General features: G+C 42.2%; 3 protein-coding genes across 8 annotated transcripts in view; all 3 read left to right on the top strand.

Annotated features, from left to right (window-relative positions):
- Nucleotides 1-15288, top strand: part of radil2b (Ras association and DIL domains 2b) — a 25643-nt gene extending 10355 nt beyond the window's left edge. Inside the window, exons 9-18 of one of the 3 annotated variants that reach the window (XM_084079382.1) lie at nt 443-657; nt 1045-1157; nt 7584-7848; nt 8479-8657; nt 10113-10257; nt 11123-11307; nt 11518-11971; nt 12872-13098; nt 14284-14423; nt 14586-15288. In XM_084079382.1, the coding sequence (XP_083935508.1) occupies nt 443-657; nt 1045-1157; nt 7584-7848; nt 8479-8657; nt 10113-10257; nt 11123-11307; nt 11518-11971; nt 12872-13098; nt 14284-14423; nt 14586-14679 (2017 nt within the window). In that variant the 3' untranslated portion in view covers nt 14680-15288. Of the gene's footprint in view, nt 1-442; nt 658-1044; nt 1158-7583; nt 7849-8478; nt 8658-10112; nt 10258-11122; nt 11308-11517; nt 11972-12871; nt 13099-14283; nt 14424-14585 lie in introns of those variants that run through there. The other 2 variants (XM_084079383.1, XM_084079384.1) reach the window with 2 other exon arrangements.
- Nucleotides 15289-18431: 3143 nt separating this feature from the next.
- Nucleotides 18432-22243, top strand: sult2st2 (sulfotransferase family 2, cytosolic sulfotransferase 2). Its single transcript, XM_084077944.1, has 6 exons — nt 18432-18773; nt 20062-20273; nt 20858-20984; nt 21214-21308; nt 21396-21576; nt 21713-22243. The coding sequence occupies exons 1-6, from the start codon at nt 18635-18637 to the stop codon at nt 21820-21822; spliced, it is 864 nt and encodes a 287-aa protein (XP_083934070.1). The 5' UTR covers nt 18432-18634; the 3' UTR covers nt 21823-22243.
- A 2246-nt stretch (nt 22244-24489) lies between these two features.
- LOC311059488 (uncharacterized protein) overlaps nt 24490-26993 on the top strand; it is a 54585-nt gene continuing 52081 nt past the window's right edge. For 3 of the 4 annotated variants that reach the window (XM_084077470.1, XM_084077471.1, XM_084077472.1), the window contains exons 1-3: nt 24490-24617; nt 25831-25961; nt 26116-26294. In XM_084077470.1, the coding sequence (XP_083933596.1) occupies nt 25840-25961; nt 26116-26294 (301 nt within the window). In that variant the 5' untranslated portion in view covers nt 24490-24617; nt 25831-25839. The remainder of the gene's footprint in view (nt 24618-25830; nt 25962-26115; nt 26295-26993) is intronic. The other variant, XM_084077473.1, reaches the window with a different exon arrangement.

Genomic DNA, 26993 nt, shown 5'->3' on the forward strand with positions numbered 1-26993 from the left:
GTAGAAGTGTGCATGTAGCATTCTGGATCAGTGGTGGAAGTTAGAGAAATGTCCCATTTCACAAGTTCTTTCAGGTTTTCAAAATGTGTTCAGATCTGCTATTTTCGAACAGCCAAAGTACAACATAGGGCCTAATTGGTTAACGAATGTTTTATGATAATAATCCAAATCATCAAAGTAACTAGTAACAAAAATGTTCAACTAATTGTAATGGAGTAAAAAGTACATTTGTCTGTGTGATAGTAGTGGAGTAGAAGAATAAAGTATCAAGAAATGGAAATAACGCAGTAAAAGTACCTTGAAACTGTACTTAGGTGCAGTACTTCAGTAAATGCACTATAGTTATTTTACACCACTGTTCTGGATTCATAACCATAAGATTTGGGGAGTTTTATGTCCACACTTGCAAACTTAAAACCAGATCTGTCCCAATGTATTCCAGACTCCGCAGTGCGGGTCCAGACTCCGGGGAACTGCAGCAGCCCCTTAGCCTGGAAGAGGTGACCACGGGCCTGCGCCCCCTGGTGGTGTGGATGTCCACTGGCCTGGAACTGCTGAATTTCATCCAGCACCAGCTGCCTCTCATTCTGGCCTGGAGGACCAGAAGGGAGCAAGGACAGGAGGATGAAGATGAAAGAGAAGAAGAGGAAAACCTGGGTCAGTATCCCGTGTGCCTTCATTATTCACTCTTAATGCAGCGGTTCTCAACGTCTGGGCCGTGTTCCACCAGGGGTCCAAATGGACCCTTATGGGTGTGTAACTCTGAGAGTGTACAAATGGAACCATGTTTTGTTCTTTTTTAATCTTTGGGACCCCAATCTACACTGTATACATATCAGTGTTAATATAACTCTGAGAGTGTACAAATGGGTCCATTTGGTTCCCAACTATTAATCATTGAGCCGGAGACCCCCATGGAAGCACCTCAAAGACCCCTGGGGAGAACCACTGGTATAAGGTTGTGAGTGTATTACTACGCTTTTATAATGTCTGTCCTCGCAAGTGTAGTAATACAAACCTGTGTGTGTGTGCGTGTGTGTTCAGCCCTGTTGGAGTTGCGTCTGTCATGCGTCCGTTCCGCCAGCGAGGAGACGATGACGGTGCTGGAGGAGGCGGTCATGCTCACCTTCCAGCAATGTGTGTATTACATCACCAAGGTAAAATAATGGCCGTGTTCCCGGGTACATTTTGCATACATTTACATGGTACACACACATACAGTACTGCATGTCTGTCGAAATGGAGACAAGCACCTCCTCCTGGTCTGTAAAACCCATCTGATGTTGAACTCCCATAAGATAAGATTAGATAAGATAAGATAATACATTTATTGATCTCGGGAGGGAAATTCAGTCGCCGAAAGGCACACAGCAGTTAAGATACAGATTACAGGGCAAGACAAAGTACTGTAGATACAGAAGGGGGAAAAGACATCACATTCAACGCAACAATATGACAAATTTGAAGAAATATACAATATACAAGCTCAACAGTGCTTGCATAGTGAACAGTGGTGGTAAAAGTACTCAAATAAACTTAAATAAAAGTATCAATAATAATGTAAAAATTCGCTGTTACACGTAAAGTCCATAATTCAAAATATACTTGAATAAAAGTATAAAAGTATTGGCATCAACATATACTTAAGTACCAAAAGTAAAAGTAGTCATTACGCAGAATGTCCCAGTTTCACAAGTATTCAAATGTTTAAAAATTAGCAGATCTACAAATACCTCAAAATTGTACAGTACTTGAGTAAATGTACTTTACTTATGTACTTTAGTGTTACTTTACACCACTGTTACTGAACTGTTGTTTTCCGAGTAATTAGTCTATTGAACGAGCCGAATAAGCATCGTGTGCCTCATTATGCATCTTCATAGCTAGTGGGTTGTCCCCTTGGGGGAGATGAATCTGTCATTACCCCTCCTGATGAACCTTTCCACAATCTCCAAGTGAAGGGGGTTGGAGTGATAGCGTCCATGATAGCGTCCAGCTTCCTTTCTATACGCACCTTCGGCAGCTCCTCCACCCCGTCCAGGGTAGCCCCTAAGCCCCTCTCCTGATCCCAGTAATGAAGGCTCATCATGGCAGTGGGAGTCGTTCAGCTACACTAGCTGTACTGCATCAGCGATTCCCCCAACCTGTGGGCCTGGGCCCACTGGTGGGCCGTGAGGATGTTGCAAGTGGGCCCCCAAATAATTAGCCAAAACGCTACTATTTTAATGATGATATAAAAGGTTTTCCAAAAAATATCATGGTATTTTTTTCTTTAAAAACTGGAAACATGAGTTTTCATTGTTATACCGATAAATAGGAACTTAAAGTCGGCTACACTATGTTAGTTCCATTGATCCAAGCCGGAACACAATCGATTATCATTAAAATATATTTTTATATCATTAAAATAATGATAAAGCACGCGTCTGACCACTTAACACGGCAGCCTGTTAAGTTGTCAGACGGGTGGGCAGCGAACGCTTTCAAGATGTTCAAATGGACCCTGACCAAGAAAAGGTCGGGAGCCGCTGCTCTGCATAGATTTAAAGGTTTGTTCCTAGCGTGTAAAGCGTAGCAAAGGTAACATCTACCGCTCAGTCAATGAGGAGACTTTCCGGGTCAAAGGTGATGAGGTTTACCAGACCTTAGGCACAGTTACCCTCCTTCCTGTATATCCAGTTTAGCCACTAGTATACTTGACCTTCTGTGTGAGCTCCACCTGGCCGTCTTTCTGGCGGTTATGATATGTAGCTCAAGAAAGGAAAATAATCACAGACTGACTGAGAATAAAGAGCCTAGTTACCCATGCACTCAAGGGTTTCTAATAGGCCAACCTGTCCTATTGCCCTGCCACACTGGGGGCATTATGATAGAGGGGAGACAGGACAGCGGGGTCCTGTGTGTGTGTGTGTGTGTGTGTGTGTGTGTGTGTGTGTGTGTGTGTGTGTGTGTGTGTGTGTGTGTGTGTGTGTGTGTGTGTGTGTGTGTGTGTGTGTGTGTGTGTAGTGTCGTGTGATGAAGGAGTCCAGCGAAGGTTCTTGAAATGCTGCCAGGTGACTTTTGGAACACACGGTTTTCATACGTTAGGTATTCAAATAATGTGGGAGACCTTTCACTGCGATAACACTGTTATACACAGACACGTAGTATGTATTTAAAGTCGTGAGACATACTTGCGTCGGGTTAGAGCTGACTGTTGAACTTGTCCACATGCAGTACTGAAATGTCTGTGCTAATAATAGAAACCGTACTATTAACTCGTGAAAAAGTATTATTGCATAGCTGCAGTGGACTTGCGGTAGGCTACATCCACAGAAGCCCTCACTCCCATTTGGTATGTTTACCTACATGGAATCTTGGTGGGTAAGTTTCAGGCAAATTTCCGGTTGAGTTGGGTGGGCGTGGGTGAAACAATTCTAAAAACACTCACTTACAAATGTGGAAGTGGGCTGTCCCAATGTGAAGCGGAACAGCAACATTCCTCGTGTCAGCTTACTTAATATTTTGAGAATTCTTCATCTCTTCATCAACCCGTTATCATAACCAGATGTCATAACCATATATAGGGCTGCACAGTAGGCTTTATCACACACATACACAGAAAAACTAAATTACCCCCCAAAAGACCCCAAAGACCCCCGATCTTAAAAGGCAGCATTTTATGTTAATGGTTTTGATGGAAATTAATTTAACTCAACTCCAATTCATTATTTGTAAATAATATGTACCATACCAGTACATTCCTGCATTCCATATTCCATGTACTCAAATGTTAAATGTTTATTATGTGACAGAGAAACTGTCTGCCTTGAGTCCATATTTATAATATGATGCAATGTGTTTCATAATGTGAGTGATACAGTACAGCTGTAAAACATTATTATTATTTCTTAATAGTTTCCCTAATTGTAAAGTAGTCTGTAGTGTCATAATTAACATAATTCACCACTATGTGTTTCAAGTTTCAATCCAATAGTCCAATGTGTGGCCCTTCACTCACTTTATCAAAGTCAGTATGCCCCCCTGGAAAAATATTCTGCCCACCCCTGCTTTAGCAACTTATATCATGATAGCCGTTTCAACAATAATTTAGGGATTCATTCTCTAATATTTGAATGTTTCATTCGTCAATTACAAGAACCCTGCATTGTATGAGGTTAATTGCACATTGGAAATGCACCCCCCCAATCCCAATTATTTTGCCAAAGAAGAAATTACGTCATAAAGGTTGGGTGCCCAAATATTGTGATTTGTATGTTTATCATATGACGAGGGAAAATATCAGTATCACACCCATCTCATCCTGTCCAGTACAGTCAGTGACCCGTGGATGCTCTGAACCAGCACCACCCAGTTTAAAGAGAACAGGGCCAGGACGAAAAGGAAGTCATGTCACGCATTGGCAACGTCAGAGATAGTATTAACACAGAGATGTTTAGAGGTGCGGTCCTCAACCACTTCTGACACTAATGTAACGTTTCGCGACCCGAGATGGAGTCAAACCCCGGCCACCAGCTCTATTATAGACCGGCAGGTATCAGGCAACGCCAAGAGAGCTAGCTCCCTTGGAGGACCAAGTTACGGCCGGGTCTTTTGCGGGGTCGCTACACTAGCATTAACCCGGTCTCACATCATGCTCTGCCAAGTGGGACTGAGGTGGACCCCGTTGCTCGCAAAGAAACATGCACACAGAGTCCAGGGGTCCTCTATCTCTGTTTCCTATGCAGGAAGGAAGTGGAAGGAATAGTCCTATCATGTCTCCAAGGAGGAAACCAGAGACATTCCTGAATAGTAGCTGGTCTCGTGATTTTATATGACTTGCATATACTGTATATATACGGTATATTTATTTGCTGTATAAGAGGATGTGGTTGTCTAACTACCTGTCCTCAGTCAGCATTTGTCCTCTTATGGAGGAATGCTGGTCAGTGTGCTGGAGCAAATGACTTCCAGATGCCTTATGTTGAGGCATACATGGACATGAAACCTAATAAATCCAATACATTTGTAGAGTACAATATGTAATGTGTCTTGACAGAATATTGGCATGTCATCTAAATATTTTGTTAGACATCCTCTTGCTTTTTATCATTAGGCTTATTTTTGTGTGTGTGTGTGTGTGTGTGTGTGTGTGTGTGTGTGTGTGTGTGTGTGTGTGTGTGTGTGTGTGTGTGTGTGTGTGTGTGTGTGTGTGTGTGTGTGTGTGTGTGTGTGTGCGCGCGCGCGTGCGTGCGTGCGTGCGTGCGTGCGTGCGTGCGTGCGTGCGTGCGTGCGTGCGCGTGTGTGTGTGTGGTGTTCCCTTGCAAGCGTGTTTGCCATTTGTGGTCATGCAGGCTGTTTTGGCCATGAGTTTCTCATCCATCATAGCTGTCAGTAGGTTGAGGTTTTCAGACTGACAGCTACACTGAAATAGGATATTAACTGAAATAAGGCAAGCAGGCAGCCAATGCAAGGTTATCGTAAGGTTAATGTTTAAGCATAATGATTTATTCCAGCATCTCTACCCTTCCCCCTTATCTCACAGAAGAGAATCACTGAAGCTTATTGGCTTACATTAAGCGCACACTTGTCCCATGCTTGCAAGACGGGTCTGATGGTGAGAAGTGGGTCTTAACTTCATTCAGTTTGTGCAAGGGGTGGCATAGTAGTATCAGTTTGAGAGTTCAGGCTAGACGAACTAGAGGCAGTAAGTATGTGAGGAAAGGAAACACAGAGAGTTTTTGTGAACAAGATCAAGAAGCTTGGTTTCTCAGCAGCAGCCCTCAATAGTCCTTCTTGTTCCTGCTCTCATCCAACCAGTGAGTTCCACAGCAGGAGAACCTATAGGTCTGTTGCATTCAAATCTAAATCCAACAGGCAAAGCAAGCCCCACCAGACCCAGCCATAGCAAGAATAACATAGACTCAATCTGTGTTTACTTTTGGGGGTATTTCATGCTCTTCAATCTGGGGGAATGGTTGCTGTTGTGGCATGAAAGACAAAAGGCGCCGATGGTGACCAGCTATTCCCATGGAGGACGTGTCATGACACAGGCCTGCTGATCCGGTCTGGGGGACAGACCGCGTGTTTATTGTGCACAACAATAATGTACGTAAGTAGTCGTACAGAGACCAGACTGAAAACACATGGCACGTACAAACACACTTGTGCGTGCACGCACACACACACACACACACACACACACACACACACACACACACACACACACGCATAGACACAAAAAATGCACACAAGGCACACAAAGCATTTTCGAGGGCAGGCTAAAGGAGAGCAATTCCACGGATGCATGTTTCAGATCCTGTCATCAGAACCCAGAGATTGTTGCATGTCACAACCGTCTAATTAACAGAACTTACAATTTAGCATGCAAGGCAAACCGACAACAGACTAAACAGTCAGTTAGAGCGAGGACTTTTGTCCGAATGAGTGGTGGTTGGTTCCACTGAGCGACATTTTCCATCTGAAAAACACTGAGACATTACAGTATTTAGCTTCGCATCCACCCATTTCCATTGTCTCACGTAATGGGAAATGTGGCTGTATATTGTACTGTTCACACTCGCCCTGCGGGGCCTTACAGTAATGTAAAATGATCTGCTCTGGTGGATTCCTTCAAAAGTCTTCACTCAGCAGTCCTGTAGCTGGGCCATGCCAAGCCCACATGCGCCATATTCAGCTTTTGAGGAATGTGGATCTATGACTGGCGCTGGCCAAAGAGTCTTGGTGGGTGTAGGAGAGAGGGGTTGGAGGGGAATGGGGATGTCTGTGTACAATTAGCCTGAACAAAGCTATCGTTGTCCAGGCCTGCTCCAAAGAGCACAAGAAGCTTTGGCTGAAAGGAGGAAACGGTATATTCTTTCCATCTCTCGTTCTCTTTCTCTGACTGTCTCTGTCTCGCTTTCTTCTGCTTTCTGTCGCTTTCGGTGGCCTTTTTTTTGTTGCTTTTCTGTCTTTCTCTTTCTCTCTCCCTCTCTCTTACTATCTTTCTCTCTCTGCCTGTAGTATTGGGTTTGGACTGCTTAATGTCTGTGTTATGTAGATGTGTGTGCGTGCGTGCGTGCGTGCGTGCGTGCGTGCGTGCGTGCGTGCGTGCGTGCGTGCGTGCGTGCGTGCGTGTGTGCGTGCGTGCGTGCGTGCGTGTCTATGTAAGATAGAGGCAGACAGAGGGAGAGACATTATGGGTGGTCTGAAGCATTCTGGTCTAGAGAGCTACATGTTCCAGTTTATCCCAGTGATCAGTGCATCAACCATCCAAATTCAAGTTTTCCGACCTCAATTGAAGCCACAGGAATGGTCAACAATCCCCAATTCCAAACGGACAAGGAAGCCACATACTGGGAAAATTTACAGTAATTGGGGAAAGATATATATAAACAAATATTTTTGATTCCGACCATAAATTAAATTTCCCCTATACATTCTAGATAAAATAATAATGTGGTATTTTCTGTAAAATATATATATATATATTTGGCCATGTAAGACAAATAGATTTTGAGGCATCCTTTCTGTACAGGGTTTATGGAACCCAATTTCATTGCTTACTTTCATAGCAATCTCTTTCGTCTTGTTTTACCAACCAGGTCCTGTACCCAATCCTACCAGGCATTCTGGACAGCAACCCATTCAGGGAGGGTACTGAGCTGCAAACGCCAGCCCAGAGTGTTCAGGTCCTGGGCAATGGTGTTCCACAGGTCCCCGGTGAGACGGAGCAAGTTCTGGAGGTCCTAACTGAAACCAGGCACCTGCTCCTGGACTGTCACGTCCACCCGGAGATCTCCTCTCAACTCCTTGCCTACATCTTCTACTTCATCAACGCCTCACTCTTCAACTCCCTCATGGAGAGAGGTGGGTATAGCCTGCAGCATGTATGAGCACATATCAGGGCACATGGGTTCATGCAGGCGCACATGCATGCGTGCATGCACGTTCCACGCATGCATGCGTGGCCCAGTTCAGGCTCCCCCTGAATTAGTGTCAAAGTGTCCTTGAGCAAGACACTGAACCCCTGAACTGCTCCCGATGAGGCAAAAATGATAATAATATTGTTGTGGTACTGGAGCAACACCTTAGATATTTTAACATAGTTGAACAAATGCATGACTTCATTAACCCATTAAAACCGGGAAATTAATATTTTAACCATTATTTTATACTTAAGCTATTAAAAAATAGCAGATATATAAGCTCATAGCGCGGCACTTCATGCCGCACAAAGAGCTTGTAGATCTGCTATTTTTTTTTATTGTGAAAATTTACTCAAATCTTTGAATATATATTTTTTTTAAAGCTGACATTTTTACTAAAATTTCTGCTTCTGGAGGTCCCTGGAACACGACATTTTGAGATGGGGGGGTCGGCTGCCAAATACATATAATTTTGGGGGTCCATGGTTTTGAGAACTATTGTAACGTACGTTTTTCAGAAAACTGTTAAGCTTCTTAATGGGTTAATTATTTTTCCATGATCTGTGTGAAGGGTCTGAGGCAGGCTTCTACCAGTGGTCCAGAGGGGTGTGCATCCGCGCCAGTCTCGATTTGCTTCTGGACTGGGCCCAGGGCTCTGGTTCCGGACTTGGAGAACTGGCCCTGGAACACACACACACTCTCTCATCAGCTGTTAATCTACTGGCAACACCTAGAGAGAACTTATTGCAGGTAAGCACACATACTGTACTGTATATACACGTACGCACGCACGCACGCACGCACGCGCGCGTGCACACACACACACACACACACACACACACACACACACACACACACACACACACACACACACACACACACACACACACACACACACACACACACACACACACACACACACACGCATAGCCCAACACATGTATTGCACATTCAATGGAGCTGGGACTGTCATCCAATGGAAATAATTAACAAGAGAGTTTACAGTGTGAGGATTTAATTATGTGAATACAATGCTGCTTTCATGCACCCAGAGGAAGAGTGACGTTACCTAAATCCATTTTCCTTGACCCTAGCCACTTAGCTAATGCAACATTTTCTTTGTAGTCTTTTAATGCAATGTCTAATGTGTGTGTAAAATGAGAGATGGATTGCTCTGCTGGCATTTGGCTCTGTTCAAAATGTACTTCTCAAAGGTTGTTTCATTTAAAAATCGATGCTGACTAAATATATGCAAAGCATAGGCCTGCATGAACATTTGTGAGTGTAACTGTCAAACATGCGTTGGTTTATAGAAGCTGCATGCTTCATTCTCCCTTTGTGTGTGTGTGTGTGTGTGTGTGTGTGTGTGTGTGTGTGTGTGTGTGTGTGTGTGTGTGTGTGTGTGTGTGTGTGTGTGTGTGTGTGCGTGCGTGCGTGCGTGCGTGCGTGCGTGCGTGCGTGCGTGCGTGCGTGCGTGTGAGTAATAGTAGAACTTGAGAAAAAGATATTATGAGGATGAGTCTCCTGGTCCTCACAAAATAAATTGATGTTTTATGGTAAAAAAGAGATTTGGGGAATTAGGCTTACAATTAAGAAAAGATTCAGATTGCGGTTAGGGTCAGGCATTTAGAGGTTAGGTTTAGGGGTTGTGGTTGGAGTTATGTCTCATTTATACTGGTGTCACGTCACATACCAAAAATAGCAGATCTACAAGATCACAACAGCGCAACGGCTATTTACAGCTTTACGGATAGGTTTGAAAAAATGCCATTCATAAAACCACCTTGAATATTGATGTCCTCACAATTACAGTAATACAAACGTGTGTGTGTGTGTGTGTGTGTGCGTGCGTGCGTGCGTGCGTGCGTGCGTGCGTGCGTGCGTGCGTGCGTGTGTGTGTGTGTGTGCGTTCACTCACACGTCCCAGGGGCATGCTGGGAGTAGGTGGTGTGAACACGGAGGTGAAGCACCGGTGACACACTAATGTTGTGTTTATAGCAACTTAAACACACCCGTCGTAACTACCGTCGCTAATGTAGTGATGTGCAGGATGATTTTGTGGAAAACTGATGTGCTCTGCGTTAAATGCACTTTGTAACTGGCTGTTTTCCCTTTATCTGACTGCACTGGCAGTGTTTATGTCCTTTGTACATCTTGTACTTCTGTTTTATGTGGACTATTTCAAATGTGTGCATCTTTGAGTAGACATCTTGGCTGTCCCTGCGCTCCGACTTCTCAGCCCTGAGCGCGGCTCAGCTGCACCACCTGTTGAGTGCTTACAGTCCAGCCTCTCCTCGTCCACACACCTGGGCTCCATGTCCACAAGACCAACCGGCGGCGCACAAAACCGGTGAGACGCAGAAGACTAATAGACGGGTCCATTTGGTTCCATTTGTACACTCTCAGAGTAACAGACCCATACGGGTCCATTTGGATCATAAATCATTTAGCTGGGGATCCCCTGGAACTCCCTCAAGGACCCCTGGGTGGTCCCCGACCCCACTTTGAGAACCACTGTTTTGAGAAACCTGTTATAGTAGTAACAGGTTTCTCAATTTTTTACATTTCAAGGACCCCCCAGTTTGGTACACTATGTATTATTAGGCCACAGACCTCACATAATTCTTCTGACAGTGTACAAATGGAACCAAATTGATTTGTACACTGTCACAGTGTACAAAGTTACAGATCTGTAAGCGTCCATGTAGTTCCTAATCCTAACTATCAATCATATTGCTGGGGACAATCTGGAACCCCTTCAAGGGCCCCTGGGAAAATCCATTTTGATACCCACCCCCTTCTGGTCATATATTTTCATCACCGGTGGGATATGCTTTATCCCGGCTTATGTCCAGACTGAATTAAATACATGCATTTCTTTTTGGGGAAATGTAGACTGTAGATATGCTTCACATTTATGTTTGACAATTTGACAATTCCACGATTTCATAAAAAAATGATGTTAATCAGTAACCTCTTTAACCCTGGTGAGCTTGCAGTTTGACTATTTTGGTTATTTGCCGTATGAAGAATTATAGGACTTAAGGGGTTCAGAAGAGTTATCCCCCTCTGTTTTGTTTTTAAATAAAACCCTGATAATAACTATAATTAACGGCACAATGTGTGCGATTATACCCAAAAATTACGCAAAAGGTTAGTGGGAGTCTGCTCTATCATAGCACAATGTAATTCTCTTTGTTTTCCACTAACTTCAGCTGATGTCCTGGAGAGTTTTGACACCCACCACCCTCTGGTGCTGCCTGGCAGGGGTTACCACCTGGAGCTTAGGAGAGCGGTAACAGACCCGGCCCTGAGGAAACAGCTGGGCACGCTCAGAGAGCTCATCTCTGCCCTCCCGGACTCACAGTCCTCTGGAGACACGGTTGTTAGGAAGCAGCAGGTAAAAAAGCGTTGCTGCTATTGTTATGCTTCCACGCTGATTCGATCAAGTCCATGTTATTATCTCTGCCGGGTCCCAGGCACGGCGGATGTTATGTTTTTTTTCACCCCTGTTTGTGTGTTTGTCTTTCCACTGCTAATCTCGCAAACTAGTATACACAAGAGACATTTCTAGTGTTTTTATGTTATGTTATAATACTCTTTGTCTTAGAGCTGTGCTCTCCCCATGGAAGCTAAGTTGATCAAGATGGATGTCCTCCCAAAAGCCAGCCTTGAATCTTTGGACTCGTCACCGGTTGACGTGGTGTTACCTCAGCCCGCCGCTCAGGGCCGCGCATCGCCTTCTCCCGTGTCTGCTGCTTCAGCCCCCTCGCCACTTCCATCACCTTCCTCCACCCACTGCCTGGATGAATCCAGCTCCGGTGGGGCTCTCATTCTGTCCCAGAAGCTGAGGAGTCTTAAGCTGCAAAGTGGGGAGTCGAAAGACACCGCCGGGCTCAGGAAGTCAGCGCTGGACCCCTCTTGTCTCCTGACCCCACCCAACACCCCCCACAACCTGGAGCTGGTTGACCCGGAGAAGGAGGAGCGAGATAAGAAGGAAGATAGCGACTCGCAACTCGGTGAAGATCCCTGCTGGTCCTCTGGTGTCGACTTACATGAGGAAGGTATGGGATTGAAAGAATGAGACAAAGATAGAGAGATAATTCACATTTGGGGTGAAGCCCCCGGGTCCTAGGTTGTAGATTTACAGTACATGAGGAAGACGAGGATGGTACAGTTGAAAAGAATGTATGCACAAAGTGCCACGCTATGAGCTTGTATATCTGCTATTTTTGAAAAAATATTTTTTTGCAAATCTTTGAATATATTTTTAAAGCAAACATTTGTAGGCTAACTCAAATCTTTGCTTCTGGGGTCCCTGGAACAAATTATTTTGAGATGGGGGTCCGTGGCCAAATACATATAATTATGGGGGTCCTTGACATGAACAAGTTTGAGCAACACTGATATAGCAACATTATGTTTTTCAGAAAACTGTTAGTATTTAGAAGACATTTGTAGAATCGTATCTTAGGTCTTAATGGGTTATGTCAATAATCTCGAGGTTTCCTCACTTTGGCTTATACCAGGGGTTCTCAACCTTTTCAGGCCGCGACCCCCAAAATAATGATATTATTTCCCGCGACCCCCCGCGTGCACGCGCGCGGTCCCGTTCGCGCGCGTGAAGGTTATTTATAATAATAGGTTATTTGATAATTGTTTATTATCAAAACATTTTTGCAAAAAGTGGGTAAATTGAGTAAATTAACTGATAAAACATGAATTAATGATAACATAAAAAAATATTTTGTAAAAAAAAAAAAAAAAGTTTTTTTTTTTTTTTCAAATTCACCAAAAAATCTGGCGACCCCCCCCAAATGATTTGGCGACCCCCCTGGGGGTCGCGACCCCCAGGTTGAGAACCACTGGCTTATACGATCTTCACTTCACTTGGTTTGCAGGGACTGCTGCTGCGGTCTGTCTGTTCTCGGCCAAACCCCATAAAAGCTGTATTTTCTTCTCAGGTGGATTTGTGTCTGAATGTTTGGCTGCGCTGATGACAGACTGTTTGCGGCCGGACAGCACTGACAAGAGAGGAACCGTATCGTTGAAAGAAAAGGAGGAGGAGGAAGAGGCAGACGAGATGGACGATGAGGAGGGCGAAGAAGACGACGGCAATGATGAAGAGGTTTTCAGCCTCGAGCTGGAGCGTGGCGAACGAGGACTCGGCCTCGCTCTAGTCGATGCTAGGGTGAGTGAGAAAGAACATCTGTTAAGTGATACTCCACGAATGGTGCCGACTGTAAATAGTTGGCCCCCATTAGTTACTACTAGTCCTGTGGTTCCATCCTATTCTAGGCAGGCAATAACTCATAGGCGATAGCACCCCGTAAGTACGCTCGACCTCCCACGTTATCCTGATTGTCATGCGCGAGTGCTTTAGAGAGGCCTTTGTGTGAGGTCAAAGGTGAAATTCATAAAAGCTCTCATGACAGATGAAACATCTGCTCTGAGGTTCCAGGGGCATCCCATTACGCTCAGCTTCTTTCCCTTTTCTGTTCTCTGAAGCGTCAGCATCATCAACAATAAATGTGATTTCAATGAACTGCCTGCCTTAGACTGACTGCTGTTAGCGATGCGTCATATTCTGTATCGATACCCTCGGTTCAGATTGAGGATGGAACGTGTGCAAAGCATGCCGGGTTCAATAGAGCTGAAATTCCCCTCTTATCTGTGTTTCTGTAATGCTCTCGTCTATCTCCTTTACACACCTGTCCTCAATTTAAACAGCAGGGTGGTCCAGTGAATGTTTGTTATTGTAATACAAAGGGGACCATTATCAATCACTGGGGCATGGGTTAACTCTTTTACTTGCACTAGTCTTTTCCTTTATCTAGTGTTCTATGTTATATAATACTATCCCCTGCTGGTCACAAAGTGACATTACAAACACTATCCTTCCATTCATTATTTTCACTTAGATCTCAAGAATAGAACAGACAAATAATAATGATAAACAAAAGCAATTCATTAATTTATACTTTTTTAGCGTATGAGCGAAAATAACAGATTTTCCACTGAAAAACATGATACAAACGATACGTTATTGTATAACTAAATACAGGTTTGCAGTAGAGATGGATGAAGTTATGCCACTCTATGTGCATCCATCTCCAGGCATTAGTGGACAAAGTTTATACTCAAGTAAATTCTCATGTACGAAGTACATTTTCAGAAATTGTCAGATATTTTCAAAATAATTTAGAATACGATCTACAAGCTTGTAGATCGCATATTTTCACTATATTTGAAATAGGGCTTAAGTGGTTAGTACAAGAACAATATAATGTAGCGAAAGTGAAAGTCATCAGTTTGCAATGTACTCAAGTACATTACTCAAGTAAATGTACTTCTGTCCATCACTGTCCATCTCCAGGACACTCCTTTGAGGCTGAATGGTATATTCATCCGAGCGGTCGTCCCAGACTCCCCTGCGGCCCAGAGTGAGAAGCTGGTACCAGGAGACAGGATCCTTGCCATTAATGGGATTAGCCTTCTTGGCCTGGACTACCATCGGTGAGGAGAAATAACCGTCTCTGATGGACCATTCCTTATTCAAATCCTTTTACATGACAGACAATGGAGGGCCTGAGTTCCCAGTAAAAACATCAAAAGATAAGAGAATACATTGTTTTAATTGTTTTATCCCTCCCCCTCCTCTCTCTCTCTCTCTCTCAGTGGAAAGGAGCTGATTCAGTCTTCAGGTGAAAGACCAAGGTTACTGGTGGCCAGATCTGACTGGACAGCTAAGGCCTTACAGAGTAAATGCTAAACGTGTTCAGCAGTATGCAGCTGTTTATCGTGAGACTACCGGTTGACCACAAGTGCATTCTAAAAGTCCCCAATTGTACATATTCACACGTCGGGCGTTTCGCCCTTACTTCATACCCGGAAGATGAAGATGTGGTGCACTATGTGTGTTGAAATAAGGATTACGATGGTGAAAAGAAACAAATGCACTGTTCGTTCTGAAATGTATGCCTTTCATGTATTTCCTGTGCTGAATCATATATACAGACAAGCCCCAGGTTCCGGTTGCTCCTTGTATAGTACTTTATATTTGATATGCATATTCATTAATAGTGAATGAGTAAATTGACACTGGCCTCCAGTGGATGTCATATTTATAGCAATTGAAGTGAATTTTCTCAAATATTGTCAATTGTTTTGTATGCACATAGGGATAGTTTACAAATAATGTAGCAATCGAAAATGACATATCAATCTATTTGTGCATGACTGCAATTTGACAACGCATATCACCCCTTGGTGTTTGATATTGCATCGAGTGTCACAAAATTACATAACTGTTCTGGTCAAAAGCTCATATGTTCAATACCTCTCAAAAATGCATTAAATAATTGTTTTTAATTACACAAAATAGACTGTGGAGACTTTGTGGAGCAAAGAGCTGTCGTAATATCATCTCAGCCTTTACCTTCTGTTTATTCATGTTGATCTTTCCCTCGTGACTGCTGCCTGGAGATCAATTTATTGTATGTACAGTATATATATACAGTATATGTATGTATGTATGTATATACTGTCCATATGTATGTATGTATACTACTAGAAGTTCGGGCCGCGAACGTCTAGCGTGACGCGTCGTTCACTTTGCAGTGCCACCTTACAGGCACCTCACAGTGTGAGAGAGAGTTTTGTGCTCTCCTAAATCCACGGCAGGCTTTGAAAGTACCCACTTCAGAAAGAGGTGACGTGCATCACCTCTCCAATGACCAAAACCCACTTTGTGATTACTCAGACCTGGTATGGCAGACCTGTGGGGAGTGTGCAGTGGTGTACAATGTGAAAAGATAGTTGAAATCGCAGGAGATGAAGTTAGCAGTTTATTTGTGTAAAGGGTGGATAAGAATGAAATGGTGTGAAAGACAGTGGCGACGTCGTCAGGTCCACAGGTTGTCATGGCAGAGCCTGCAGAATGGGAGAAAAGGAGAAGGCAGGAGTCAAGCAGACAATGTGAGACGTCCACCATGGATCATGTGATAGTGAAGGCAGTGATGTTTGTGTGAAGTTGTAGGCATTGTTAGTTATGTTGAGCAATGAGAAATGACACATGGAAGAATGCAACAGCCTTACCTCAGTGGGGAAGAAGCACTTTTGTGAAAACCACGTTTTCCGTGACGTTTTCAGTGTGGTTTTCCTGCTGGTGTATGGCATACTTTAGGCGTGCTGGGTCACCCGTTCTTGAGCTGGCAACATATAGTTGTCCGTGAGTGAAGACAGGGGATCGAAGCCAGGCTCCAACTGTTGTAAGTGTCTGGCCTTGTGATTTGTTGATGGTGGTGGCGAAAGCAGTGCGGACTGGAAACTGTCGCCTGGCCCAGTCAAAAGTGAAAAGTCCAGCATCTGGGATGATGACTTGAATGATGCAGATTTATGCAGGCTGCATGTTCTGCTTAAAGAAGAAACAAACAAAAAGCGACAGAGATATATGCCATATATGGGCATAAAAGGACACATACAAACAGATACATAGATCCCCATATATGGGCATGAAAGGGAAACAGACAGACAGATCCAGAGATCTCCATAATAAAGTCAAAACGGGTCCAATGTGATGTCATCGTGTCGTGAGATTACGTCACACTGGCGTTGTGTCCATATTCGGGACAACCGTCTCATCGTCATCGTCGTCTTGGTAACAGGTTGGTTTGTTGTGATGATGTAGTGTAAAGTTTCAGACAGACAGTAAAGGTCCTTACACACCGGCGAAAATAGCGAATATACGCAAAATTCGGACTCGTTCCGAATAATTAAAAGACGCCTTTTCGCTTCGCTTTTTCGCTCCATGTACGGAGCCATTGACTTTATAAGGTTTTTAAAAAAAAACGCATTATTCGCACGAAAAAATCGCCCCGGTGTGTATAGTCTTCATGAGTGATGCAGTGTTGCATCACTCTTGCCAGATTGCAACGTACATACATACATACAACGGACAACCGACATGGCGCAGGATTCAAATTGTAAGGTAGATATATACCAGGGGTCGTTTTCAGGCCAAGGACCCCCTAGCTGAGAGAGAGATGAAGCAGGGACCCCCTCTATATTGTATAAAAATGTGTTTCAGATTTAAAAAAATGTTTTACTTGGTCTGCTTTTTTCCCTCTACTCCTATACCTCTTTGCCAAAAATAGCCGATCTACAAGTTCAAAACGCCTCGCAGTGCGAGGCGTTTTGAACTTGTAGATCGGCTATTTTTGGCTGAAGTTTTCCTTAGAAAAGGGATGCTAGGGTTCATGTGGTTATCGTAAAAAAATATATATATCACACAAAGATTTGGCGGCCCCCCTGTAGTAACTCTGAGGACCCCCTAGGGGTCCCGGACCCCCTGTTGAAGACCCCTGCTATATACTGTATGAATGTTTGTTTCACAGAGAGGGCACACACCTTCATATACTGTACTGTGGATTCAGCAAGCAACATGCAAACACACACACACACACACACACACACACACACACACACACACACACACACACACACACACACACACACACACACACACACACACACACACACACACACACACACACACACACACACACACACACACACACACACACACACACACACACACACACACACACAGGTCATGTTCTTGTACATCCAAGAGTTATTATACTAAAAAGAAGAAAGCAAATCATTAGATTTTATTATTAAGTTGCTGTATGGCTGTTTTCTGCATTTGGGATATTGTGCTTTTTTTTGTAGTTAGAATGAGATTTGGAGGTCGGGTCATATCTAGGACTATACAAATGGGACCCAATGCCTATGCCTATTTATTATTCAAAGCAACAAACAGGTTTCGGTTGCTCCTTGTATAGTACTTTATATTTGATATGCATATTCATTGATAGTGAATGAGTATATTGACACTGGCCTCCAGTGGATGTCATATTTATAGCAATTGAAGTGAATCTTCTCAAATATTGTGAATTGTTTAGTATGCACATAGGGATAGTTTAGTAATATACAAATGGGACCCAATGCCTCCCTGTTTGGCACTCAGCATCAAGGGTTGGACTGGGGTCCTTGCAACATACTACTACTGACTGGTGTCCAGGGGGTGAACTTACATCAGGCCGCCTCACGCAATAGAAAAAGAAGATATTAGGCTCCTGCCCTTTGGGCTATTCATTATTCAAAGCAACAAACAGGTTTCGGTTGCTCCTTGTATAGTACTTTATATTTGATATGCATATTCATTGATAGGGAATGAGTATATTGACACTGGCCTCCAGTGGATGTCATATTTATAGCAATTGAAGTGAATTTTGAATTTTCTCAAATATTGTGAATTGTTTAGTATGCACATAGGGATAGTTTAGGAATATACAAATGGGACCCATGCCTCCCTGTTTGGCAAAGCAGCAAAGACATTTGGAACTGTGGACGTCGTAGGGAAGGGAGGGACAGACATCCTGTGTTAGATGATCTAATTCCTACGAGGAGGGCTGTAGGTTCATACCTCATTTATTTCCTCATGTACGGCTAGACTATGCCACAAGTTTAGACATGGGGACACATTTACAACACCTCCGTTGTTACAACAGAATCTTACACAGAAGAGAGGAAGTGAGGAACCCAAAGTGAACAACCAATAGCAAAGTCCAAATAATTTAGAAGACCAAAGTCCGTCACGGTGCTGAACACAGCTGCATGTGAGTCTACTATATCTGATTATTTGCAGTTTGCACAGCTGAACGATGACAGAAGCAGAGTTATACTCCGTCTACAAGGGGGTTTATGTCCCTTCACTTCTACATCCTCCAGAGTGTCTGAAACACTATGAGGAATTTTCTTTCCGGCCAGATGACATTGTCATTGTGACTTATCCCAAGTCAGGTAAGTAGTGTTATTCCCTAAACGTTACAGCTATAGTCCCAATTTATGCTCTTATGTAGCCAAATTGATTTTATTTTTTGCACTGATCATTAGAGATAACCATTTGCTTTTTGTCTGAATTAATTCACATCAAAAATGCCAGACAGCCACCAGGAACTTTAACAAAACATATCAGTTGTTTTTATTTAAATTTTTTACATGTCCATAATTCTTAATGATTCTATTCTAACATGCTGGTATGTTTTGTTTGATTTGTTTCACAAGTTGCGTCTTGTTTTCTGCATTCCATGATAAAAATTCTGACAGCGGGTAGTACATGTAGTGCGCAAGAATGTCAGAATAGAGAAACTCAAACACAAGAGTAAACTCTTGTAGGAGAGATTACTCCTTTGAAAGGCTACTATCCTATGTATTGAATACATAGGATAGAAAACTTTTAAATGTAATCTCTGCATGTGTATTAAATACACAGACACGTATTGTCTGTGTATGTCTGTCTTTGAACAGAATGACTTGAGAGTGGATGGGTGAATGTTAACTTGGTGGGAATGATCACTAAGCTCCTGCAAAGAGATTATTAACTTTTCAGACAAAAGGGTCAAAGCCGGTCAAGGTCACAATCAAGGTCAGGTTCAAAATGACATAATTAGTCTTATCTCAGGAATGGAGAGGCGTGGAACAAGTAGTGCAGGTGGGGTTTCCACCCTATAGGTGCGTTTTATGCGTTATTAGGTTTTACTCTTATCCTTCCTGGTCTTAGATTAAGTCTCAATAAACCATACATTCTAATTGAGTTCTAACTAGCTCAACAGGAACACTTGTAGATGCTCATTCATTGCCATACATGTCACAGTGCATTATGTGGGGGGATTAACACTGGATGCAGAGGAATGTCTTGCAATCTAGTTTACTGAAATGTAAAGAGGCCTTAGTTGATTTTAACTTAGAATGTTGCGCCATGTATACATTATAGTTGTATTTAGAGCTGAAAGGACCAAATTGTTCTTCTCATTAAAAAAATTAAGATATTTTTGGGGGCTTTTTCTGCCTTTATTGATAGGAAAGTAGACCGATAGGAAATGGGGAGAGAGATGGGGGGGGGGTGACACGCAGCAAAGGTCGCCGGGATCGGGAGTCGAACCAGCGACATACTGTCATGCTGGATTAGGCCCAGACGGTTACGCCAACCGTCTGGGCCTGTAAGGAACATTCTACAAACAGAGATTTGCAAGATGGCACTGGACAGTACAGTTGGCTTGTGACAATAGTGTCCTCTGTGTGTGTTCAGGTACAACATGGATGCAGGAGGTTGCTCCTCTCATCCAGAGTGGTGGGGATCCAACCTCGGTTGAGACCGTGCCCAACTGGGACAGGGTTCCCTGGCTCGAGGAGCACAGAGCCTACCTTCTTAACCTGGACGAGAGGCCCTCTCCTCGTATCTTCGCCACACACTTCCACTACAACATGATGCCACAGTCCTTCTTCAAAGACAAGCCGAAGGTAGTGTTGCTTTTTGTCTGAAAGACAGCAGCATTCGTGCAAGCGACAAACGTACAAGATGTAACCCTATTATCTGTTTAATGTTGTACACTACGGTCACACACGCAACAGAAACTGAAGATATTAGGCTCCTGCCCTATGGGCTACTTATTATTCAAAGCAAAAACAAGTTTTGGTTGCTCCTTGTATAGTACTTTATATTTGATATGCATATTCATTAATAGTGAATGAGTATATTGTGTATTGATGTCATATTGATAGGAAAGTAGACTGACAGGAAATGGGGAGAGAGATAGGGGGGGGGGTAAATTGTATCTCTGGGACCACGCTGTAAATCCTTAGTGTTAAGTTAACTCTGAGAGTGTACATTTGTACCCTCTCATTTGGTTCATAATGTAACTATCAATCATTTAGCTGCGGGCTCCCTGGAACCCCCTTGGGTCAAAGGTTTTCCAAAATAGCAGATCTACAAGCATTGCGGTGCAGCGTGTTTTGAGCTGGTAGATCGGCTATTGAGAACCACTGTGGTAGACTATCAACAAAGCATGAGTAAATGATTAATGAATGTGGTTGGATCTCCTCAGGTCATTTACGTCATGAGGAACCCCAGGGATGTGTTCACATCTTCCTTCCACTACTACGGGATGGCCTCCTACCTGGTGAATCCAGGGACACAGACTGAGTTCTTGCACAAGTTCCTTGACGGAAAAGGTTGAGCTCTGCACCCAGTCATCTCTTAGTCATATAATTTATAACAATCTATCCACTGAGATATTGAAAGCTAGGGCTAGATATGGAATAAAGATCTATGGGCAAAGTTCAAAAGCCACTATCTAAATAATTGTGTTGGCGTTAATAATTGATTAAAGAAAAGGGATTCTTGCTCACACAGACACACACCCTAACAGAATGCTTATGGTTTGTTTTATTTCTCTTGCAGTTATGTTTGGCTCATGGTTTGATCATGTAAAGGGCTGGCTGAATGCTAAGGATCAAGAACGCATCATGTTCATCTCCTACGAGGAAATGATTATGGTGAGGCAATTTTTCTACTATTTTTCAACAATTATGATTTCACAATAATTCCACAACATCACAACTGTGATTCTGTGCATGCGGCAGGACCTGAAGGATTCTGTAACCAGAATGTCTAAGTTCATGGGGAAATCTCTGACCTCTGAGGTGATAGAGAAGATAGCGGACAGATGTGTGTTCAAAAACATGAAACAGAACAAGATGTCGAACTACTCCCTGGTCCCCAATGAGTTCATGGACCAGAGCAAGTCTGAATTTCTCAGGAAAGGTGTGTCTCAGTATTATGTTTATTTTGCTCTTATAGTATCTATGTATAATGCTGTTTTTATTATTATTGAAGCAATGTACAAAACCATATTGAAGTAGTATTTATTTGCTGATTTTCCCTTTGTCATGTTTTACAGGAATTTCAGGAGACTGGAAAAACCAGTTAACGGTGGCAGAAGCAGAGTATTTTGATGCTGTTTACAAAGACAAAATGAAAGATGTCAAATACAATTTTATATGGGACTAAATGTGGCAGGTTGGAAATGTGCATTTGCTACTTTTGTTGTCATTCGTCTTTCATTTCAGATGAAATGATGTTGTTCAAATAAATCCAATAATAATAATATGGCATTTGTTGTTAGAACGGGAATGTGAGTATTGAATTGCCCACTAGGTGTCCCCATATGACTATCTCATTGACTCATTGCAATGTATTAGATGTCACTAAAATGTCACAACATTATCTATTAATATTATCCAGCACCGTATATAGATTTTTATTTTTTACAGTTAATTAGGAATTTGTTTTGGTGTGCTCAGAAATAATAATAAAGAATGTAAAAGAATGCTTGCCATCAGGTGACCAATAGTTCCAAACATTGAATCCTCCTAATCTGACCATTTGTCAAGATAAAAAGGATATAGCTGATCTACAATCTCACAATAAATGCATTGAGCGCCGTGAGCTTGAACTATTTGCGAACAAGTATATTTTGATTGGGATTTATTTAAAGAAGAACATAACTTAGAGATAAAGACATTAAAATCACAACAAAACAAAAAAAAGAAGGAAAGAAAAAACAAGGTAGAAAAGTGCTGATGCATTCAAATGTGCAATATGTAGGTGAGGTGATATTCAAAGTGATGTTCATCTCATGGTGTTTATGTTGGGGGCAGTATTTAAAGAATGTTCACTGTTCTGACGGTTTGAGGGGAGACGAACTGTTTAAAAGTCTGCTGGTGCTTACATGTTCTGCCTCTTACCAGATGGCAGGAGTACAAAGAGATGGTAGGAGGGAGCAATTTGTGGTTAACACATTCGAAGATTATACACAATAAAGTCTAGGACTTATTTCCATTGTGGTCCTCAACATAAAACAAGACAAATACACTCAAGTACAATAGATAAAGCTATTTTGATAGACAACAAATGAAAAATGTTAACAAAACACTTAATAAATTATTAAAATTAAAATCTACAGCCTATTTCAAACAGGAACCTTTTCCAACAGCCAAGATTTTGTTAAGTCTAAAAGCTTTCAGATTTAGTCAGTTTGATTGCTGTGTCCAGGCTGCTCCACTGGGTGGCACCAATGTCAGTATTTATAGTACAATCATAACATGGCTTAAAAGTGTTAAAATGTTCCTAATTGTTGCTGGGGACCCCCCTGGAACCACCTAGAGGACCCCAGGGGATCCCCACGCCAAACTTCACTTTGAGAACCACCGCTCCAACATGATTTAATCTGTGAACATTGATAACTAACTAGTTATATCTGCATCAGCAGCAATCTCGCCTCGGGTACCCACTACCCATGCGTTGTTGTTTTTTTGTTTCTTGAGCCCGTGGTACTAAAGTTGTCCATGTCCAGTGGGATAAACTCGTCCCCGTTCAATATGTAACATATTTAAAACTCTGTGTGTCGATATCTATATGTTTCTGCTACCTTCTAACCTCGCGTCACCAGTCTTTCCACCTCAGCTACCTTCTGAGTCTCTCACCCGTGACCCTAAACGTGTGAGCAACACCGTTAGAAATAAACCACTTTAAAAATAAAGTATTTTATTCACTCACTGTTATTGTGTAAAACGTTTAAAATCCCTTTTAGAGAACTTTTCGTCTGTTTGTTTACTCTGTTCAGCCAAGGCGCAGCCATCTTGAATTCTTGCGAGACAAGAGCGGCATCCTCATTGGTCTAACTGGGTAAGCACGTGACAAAAACCTATGCGAAGAGATACTTTTATGTCGACTTTAAACACTGATTATTAAAACAAAAATACATTTCTCGCTTAATATCAATAGATATGTTTAATGAAGCAAAAATAATGGAAATGATGAACTCAAGTACAATTTGGAGGTATTTTTACTTTCTTCAGTATTGATACTTTTACTTAAAGTAAAACATGTGAGTACTTTTCCACCACTGCTTAGCTACGGCTTGGATATGACGCGAGGTTGATACGTGCCTTATACATGTTACTCGTGGTAAAAATGTACCTTATCGTTGCTGTCTGGCAGAAACCTTGTATCTCCGCATTTCAACTTTGAATGTTTTTTCCCCCCCGTAAATTAATACCCTACTACAAGAGTGTCGCAAAAAGTAGTGAAAGTGATAGTAGTGAAAGTGAGAGCTTAATTGTAGATCAGCTATTTTGACTATTTTATTAATAATAATAATAATAATAATAAAGTAAGGATTTTGGACAGTAACAAGATAAGTGGGCACCAAGGAAGAGTGGGCACCTCGGTGTTAAATTGGTTATTTTGTCCAAAATGTAAAAATATATATATATATATATTTAGTAAAGTATACATGTTTAGAACATGCTTAAACATTCGACAATTAAGGTTTTTAAATCAAATATATATATATATATATATTTTTTTTTTTTACAATTCCTACAAATTGCTACAAAACCTGTATATCCAGTCATTTTGGGGGCATCAACAAGAAGTCTGATGATGATGTAGCGTGTGTGCATGTTTACATCATGTATACATTACATAAGACCATTTTACAAATATATAATTTCTTCAAACATTTCGGACAAGATGAGTTTAAATCGAGGTGCCCAGATTTCCCCACCCATCCCTTTCTCTTTGGAGATGAGTAAAGGCTGGGAACGACCACTGTCAGTGCCCAGCCCACCTATCCTGTATCCTTTGGGATATATGAGGTTTTCACCCGACAACGTGCTTTATTGCTACTGAGAGAAACCGAGGGAAGCTGCAGCGAGTTCCACCTTGTGCGTGACTGCAAAACAATGATGTCCAGATGACGAAACATCACGAATAACTTGTTCACACATCAACAATATCAAGTTAGTTAATAGTGCTTATTGTACCACGATAACGACTTACGACAGAATCGTAAATTATAGTTGCTTTGCTAGCATATATAGCAACTTTAGCCAATGTTTTTGTTACTAGCCAGCATGGGAGTCAATCATCTCTCATTAAAATCGTGATGCAATTCAATCTGCCTTCTCGTTCCTTTCAACAACAAGGGGCAGAATTAATGCAGTGGAAAAACATTACAAAACACTAAATGAATGAAATAAACTGCCTATGGCTCCATAATGGACACACGCGTTAAGTCAACTGGTGTGGAGGAGGAAGTCATGCAAGCTTGTTGAGAAGTAATCATAGAAACAAAACATTATCCGACTTAAGGCATTGTATTTACCGTCTGTCTGTCTGTCAGTCTGTCTCCCTAACAACTCGAGTATAGCATTACAATGGCCTTTCCTTCGGGTTAAGATTAAATGCCGGGAATTTGTTTTCCTTAAACATGACCCTACAATAACATGTAAGATTCCAGAGTGACGTTGAATCGATTCCTTCATATGTTAAAGAGTATTCCTTGTCATAACACTGCAAGTTATTGTAGCCTGGCTTCTTCACTTGGCGCTTCTTCGACCGTGTCGATAACAAAATAAAAATATATAGAATAAGCAGTCAAGTAATTGGTTCACACAAAGCAAATACACACTAATGATGCTGACAAGGAAGTATAGTAAACGGATACAGGATAGGTGGGCATTAGGGACATCTGGGACTGGGCACCTCGATGTAAAATTGGCCATTTTGTCCAAAATGTTGAAAAACTTATGTAATGTAAAGTACACATAATGTGAACGTCATTATCAGACTTCATTTTATTGTTCAACGTTTATGCGCCAAATGACTGGATATACAGGTTTTGTAGCAAGTGAAACATGACTGTCATACCAAAGACGAGCGTCATGTGAACCATCGCTGCTAATAGCAAGTGTAGAAATATTAGACCAATTGTCGAATTTTTAAGCTTACCATGTATACGTTAAAACATTTTCCAAACATTGGCCCACTCTAACATTGTGCCCACCTACCCTGTTACCCACTAAACAATCAGTACTGATCACATGTCTGGAAATGATTGTAAACCAAACTATGTACAGTACTACCTAGCTCTGGTCCATAGCGTCAGAGGAACACTATGGACCAGAGCTAAGTACTACCTATGTGTAAACTATGTTTTGTTGTCTCTGACAGGTGGTAATCATGAATGCTATAAAGAAAGAACTTGTCCATCTGTGTATGGATCACCCCCAGGGTATTCCCATACATCGGATCCACATACTCTACCAACATATATATGGAAAACCCTTGGCCATTAAAAAAAGGCAAAGTCCAATTCTCAAACCATGTGATTAAAGTGAATTCCGTGAAATTAGCTAACGTATATCTTTACTTTTAACCATATAACTGTCGTACTTGAATGAGTGCTTGTCAATAAGTATTTTGATGTATTTTTGTGCCTCACATTTTGACTTGTAGCAATCTGGAGACATTTCTGAGGAGTGTGCCTCAGCTACGGTTCTCCTTATCTGGAGAGCTTACTGTTTGGCACCTCTCTAGTCCAGTGTCTCCAGCATCATCTACTTCATCCCTATCAGCATCAGGAGGTTCTGACCCTTCTGCCACGAAGACCCGCTCTGCCAAACCAATCCGTAAAGGTAAGCAGGGAAGGGATGTGGTGTCGTTGTTGCCCCATAACTCCCCTAGTTGGTCTCAGCCAATAAAAAGCATGGTGGTGATGGTGTTATAAAAACAAAGTCCACACGGATTCTGACCTCTGCCCAGCACCTGGTTTTAACCACTTTAACCAGTGGTGTGTTCTAGGTTTTTTCGGAGGGCATACTAAAGTTATTCCCTCCCACACGCAAGGCACGCACGCGCGTGGTCGCCGAATGAAATAACGCTCTATTAAGTAGTTAATGTGTGAATTACTCCAACGGTCATTATCACCTCAAGACAAGTCACACATAAGCCTTCACCTCAGACGCCAAAAAGGCTATTTGAACTGAAGTCTACATTATTGCTGCCCCCAGCCCCTCCTCCTGCGTATCAGATGTGTATCAGATACGCTCTCTCGGATGTTTTTTGGATGGCTACGCTTGGCTACGAAAACATTCCTGCAGGTCACATTACGTATATAGCATAACACGGTAGAACACACCACTGACTTTAACTCTTTATACGTGTATACTGGCCCACTCCTTTTTTTCCACATTTCTTACAATCAGAATAGTGATGATAGAAGCCCTGTATTAAATGTGGGCATATACTGTAGCAGATTAGAAGCTCACAATGTGTCACATCTGTAGATCTGCTATTTAATTTTCTATAAATTATTATGTTATTTATTTTAACCT

This window comes from Gymnoscopelus microlampas (assembly GCF_963454915.1).
Source record: "Gymnoscopelus microlampas genome assembly, chromosome: 14".
NCBI lineage: Eukaryota > Metazoa > Chordata > Actinopteri > Myctophiformes > Myctophidae > Gymnoscopelus > Gymnoscopelus microlampas.

Coding starts and splice junctions, on each gene's coding strand:
- sult2st2 (XM_084077944.1), top strand. CDS start 18,635: ATGACAGAAGCAGAGTTATACTCCGTCTACAAGGGGGTTTATGTCCCT. Junction 20,274..20,857: donor TCTTCAAAGACAAGCCGAAG/GTAGTGTTGCTT, acceptor GGATCTCCTCAG/GTCATTTACGTCATGAGGAA. Junction 21,577..21,712: donor GTCTGAATTTCTCAGGAAAG/GTGTGTCTCAGT, acceptor CATGTTTTACAG/GAATTTCAGGAGACTGGAAA.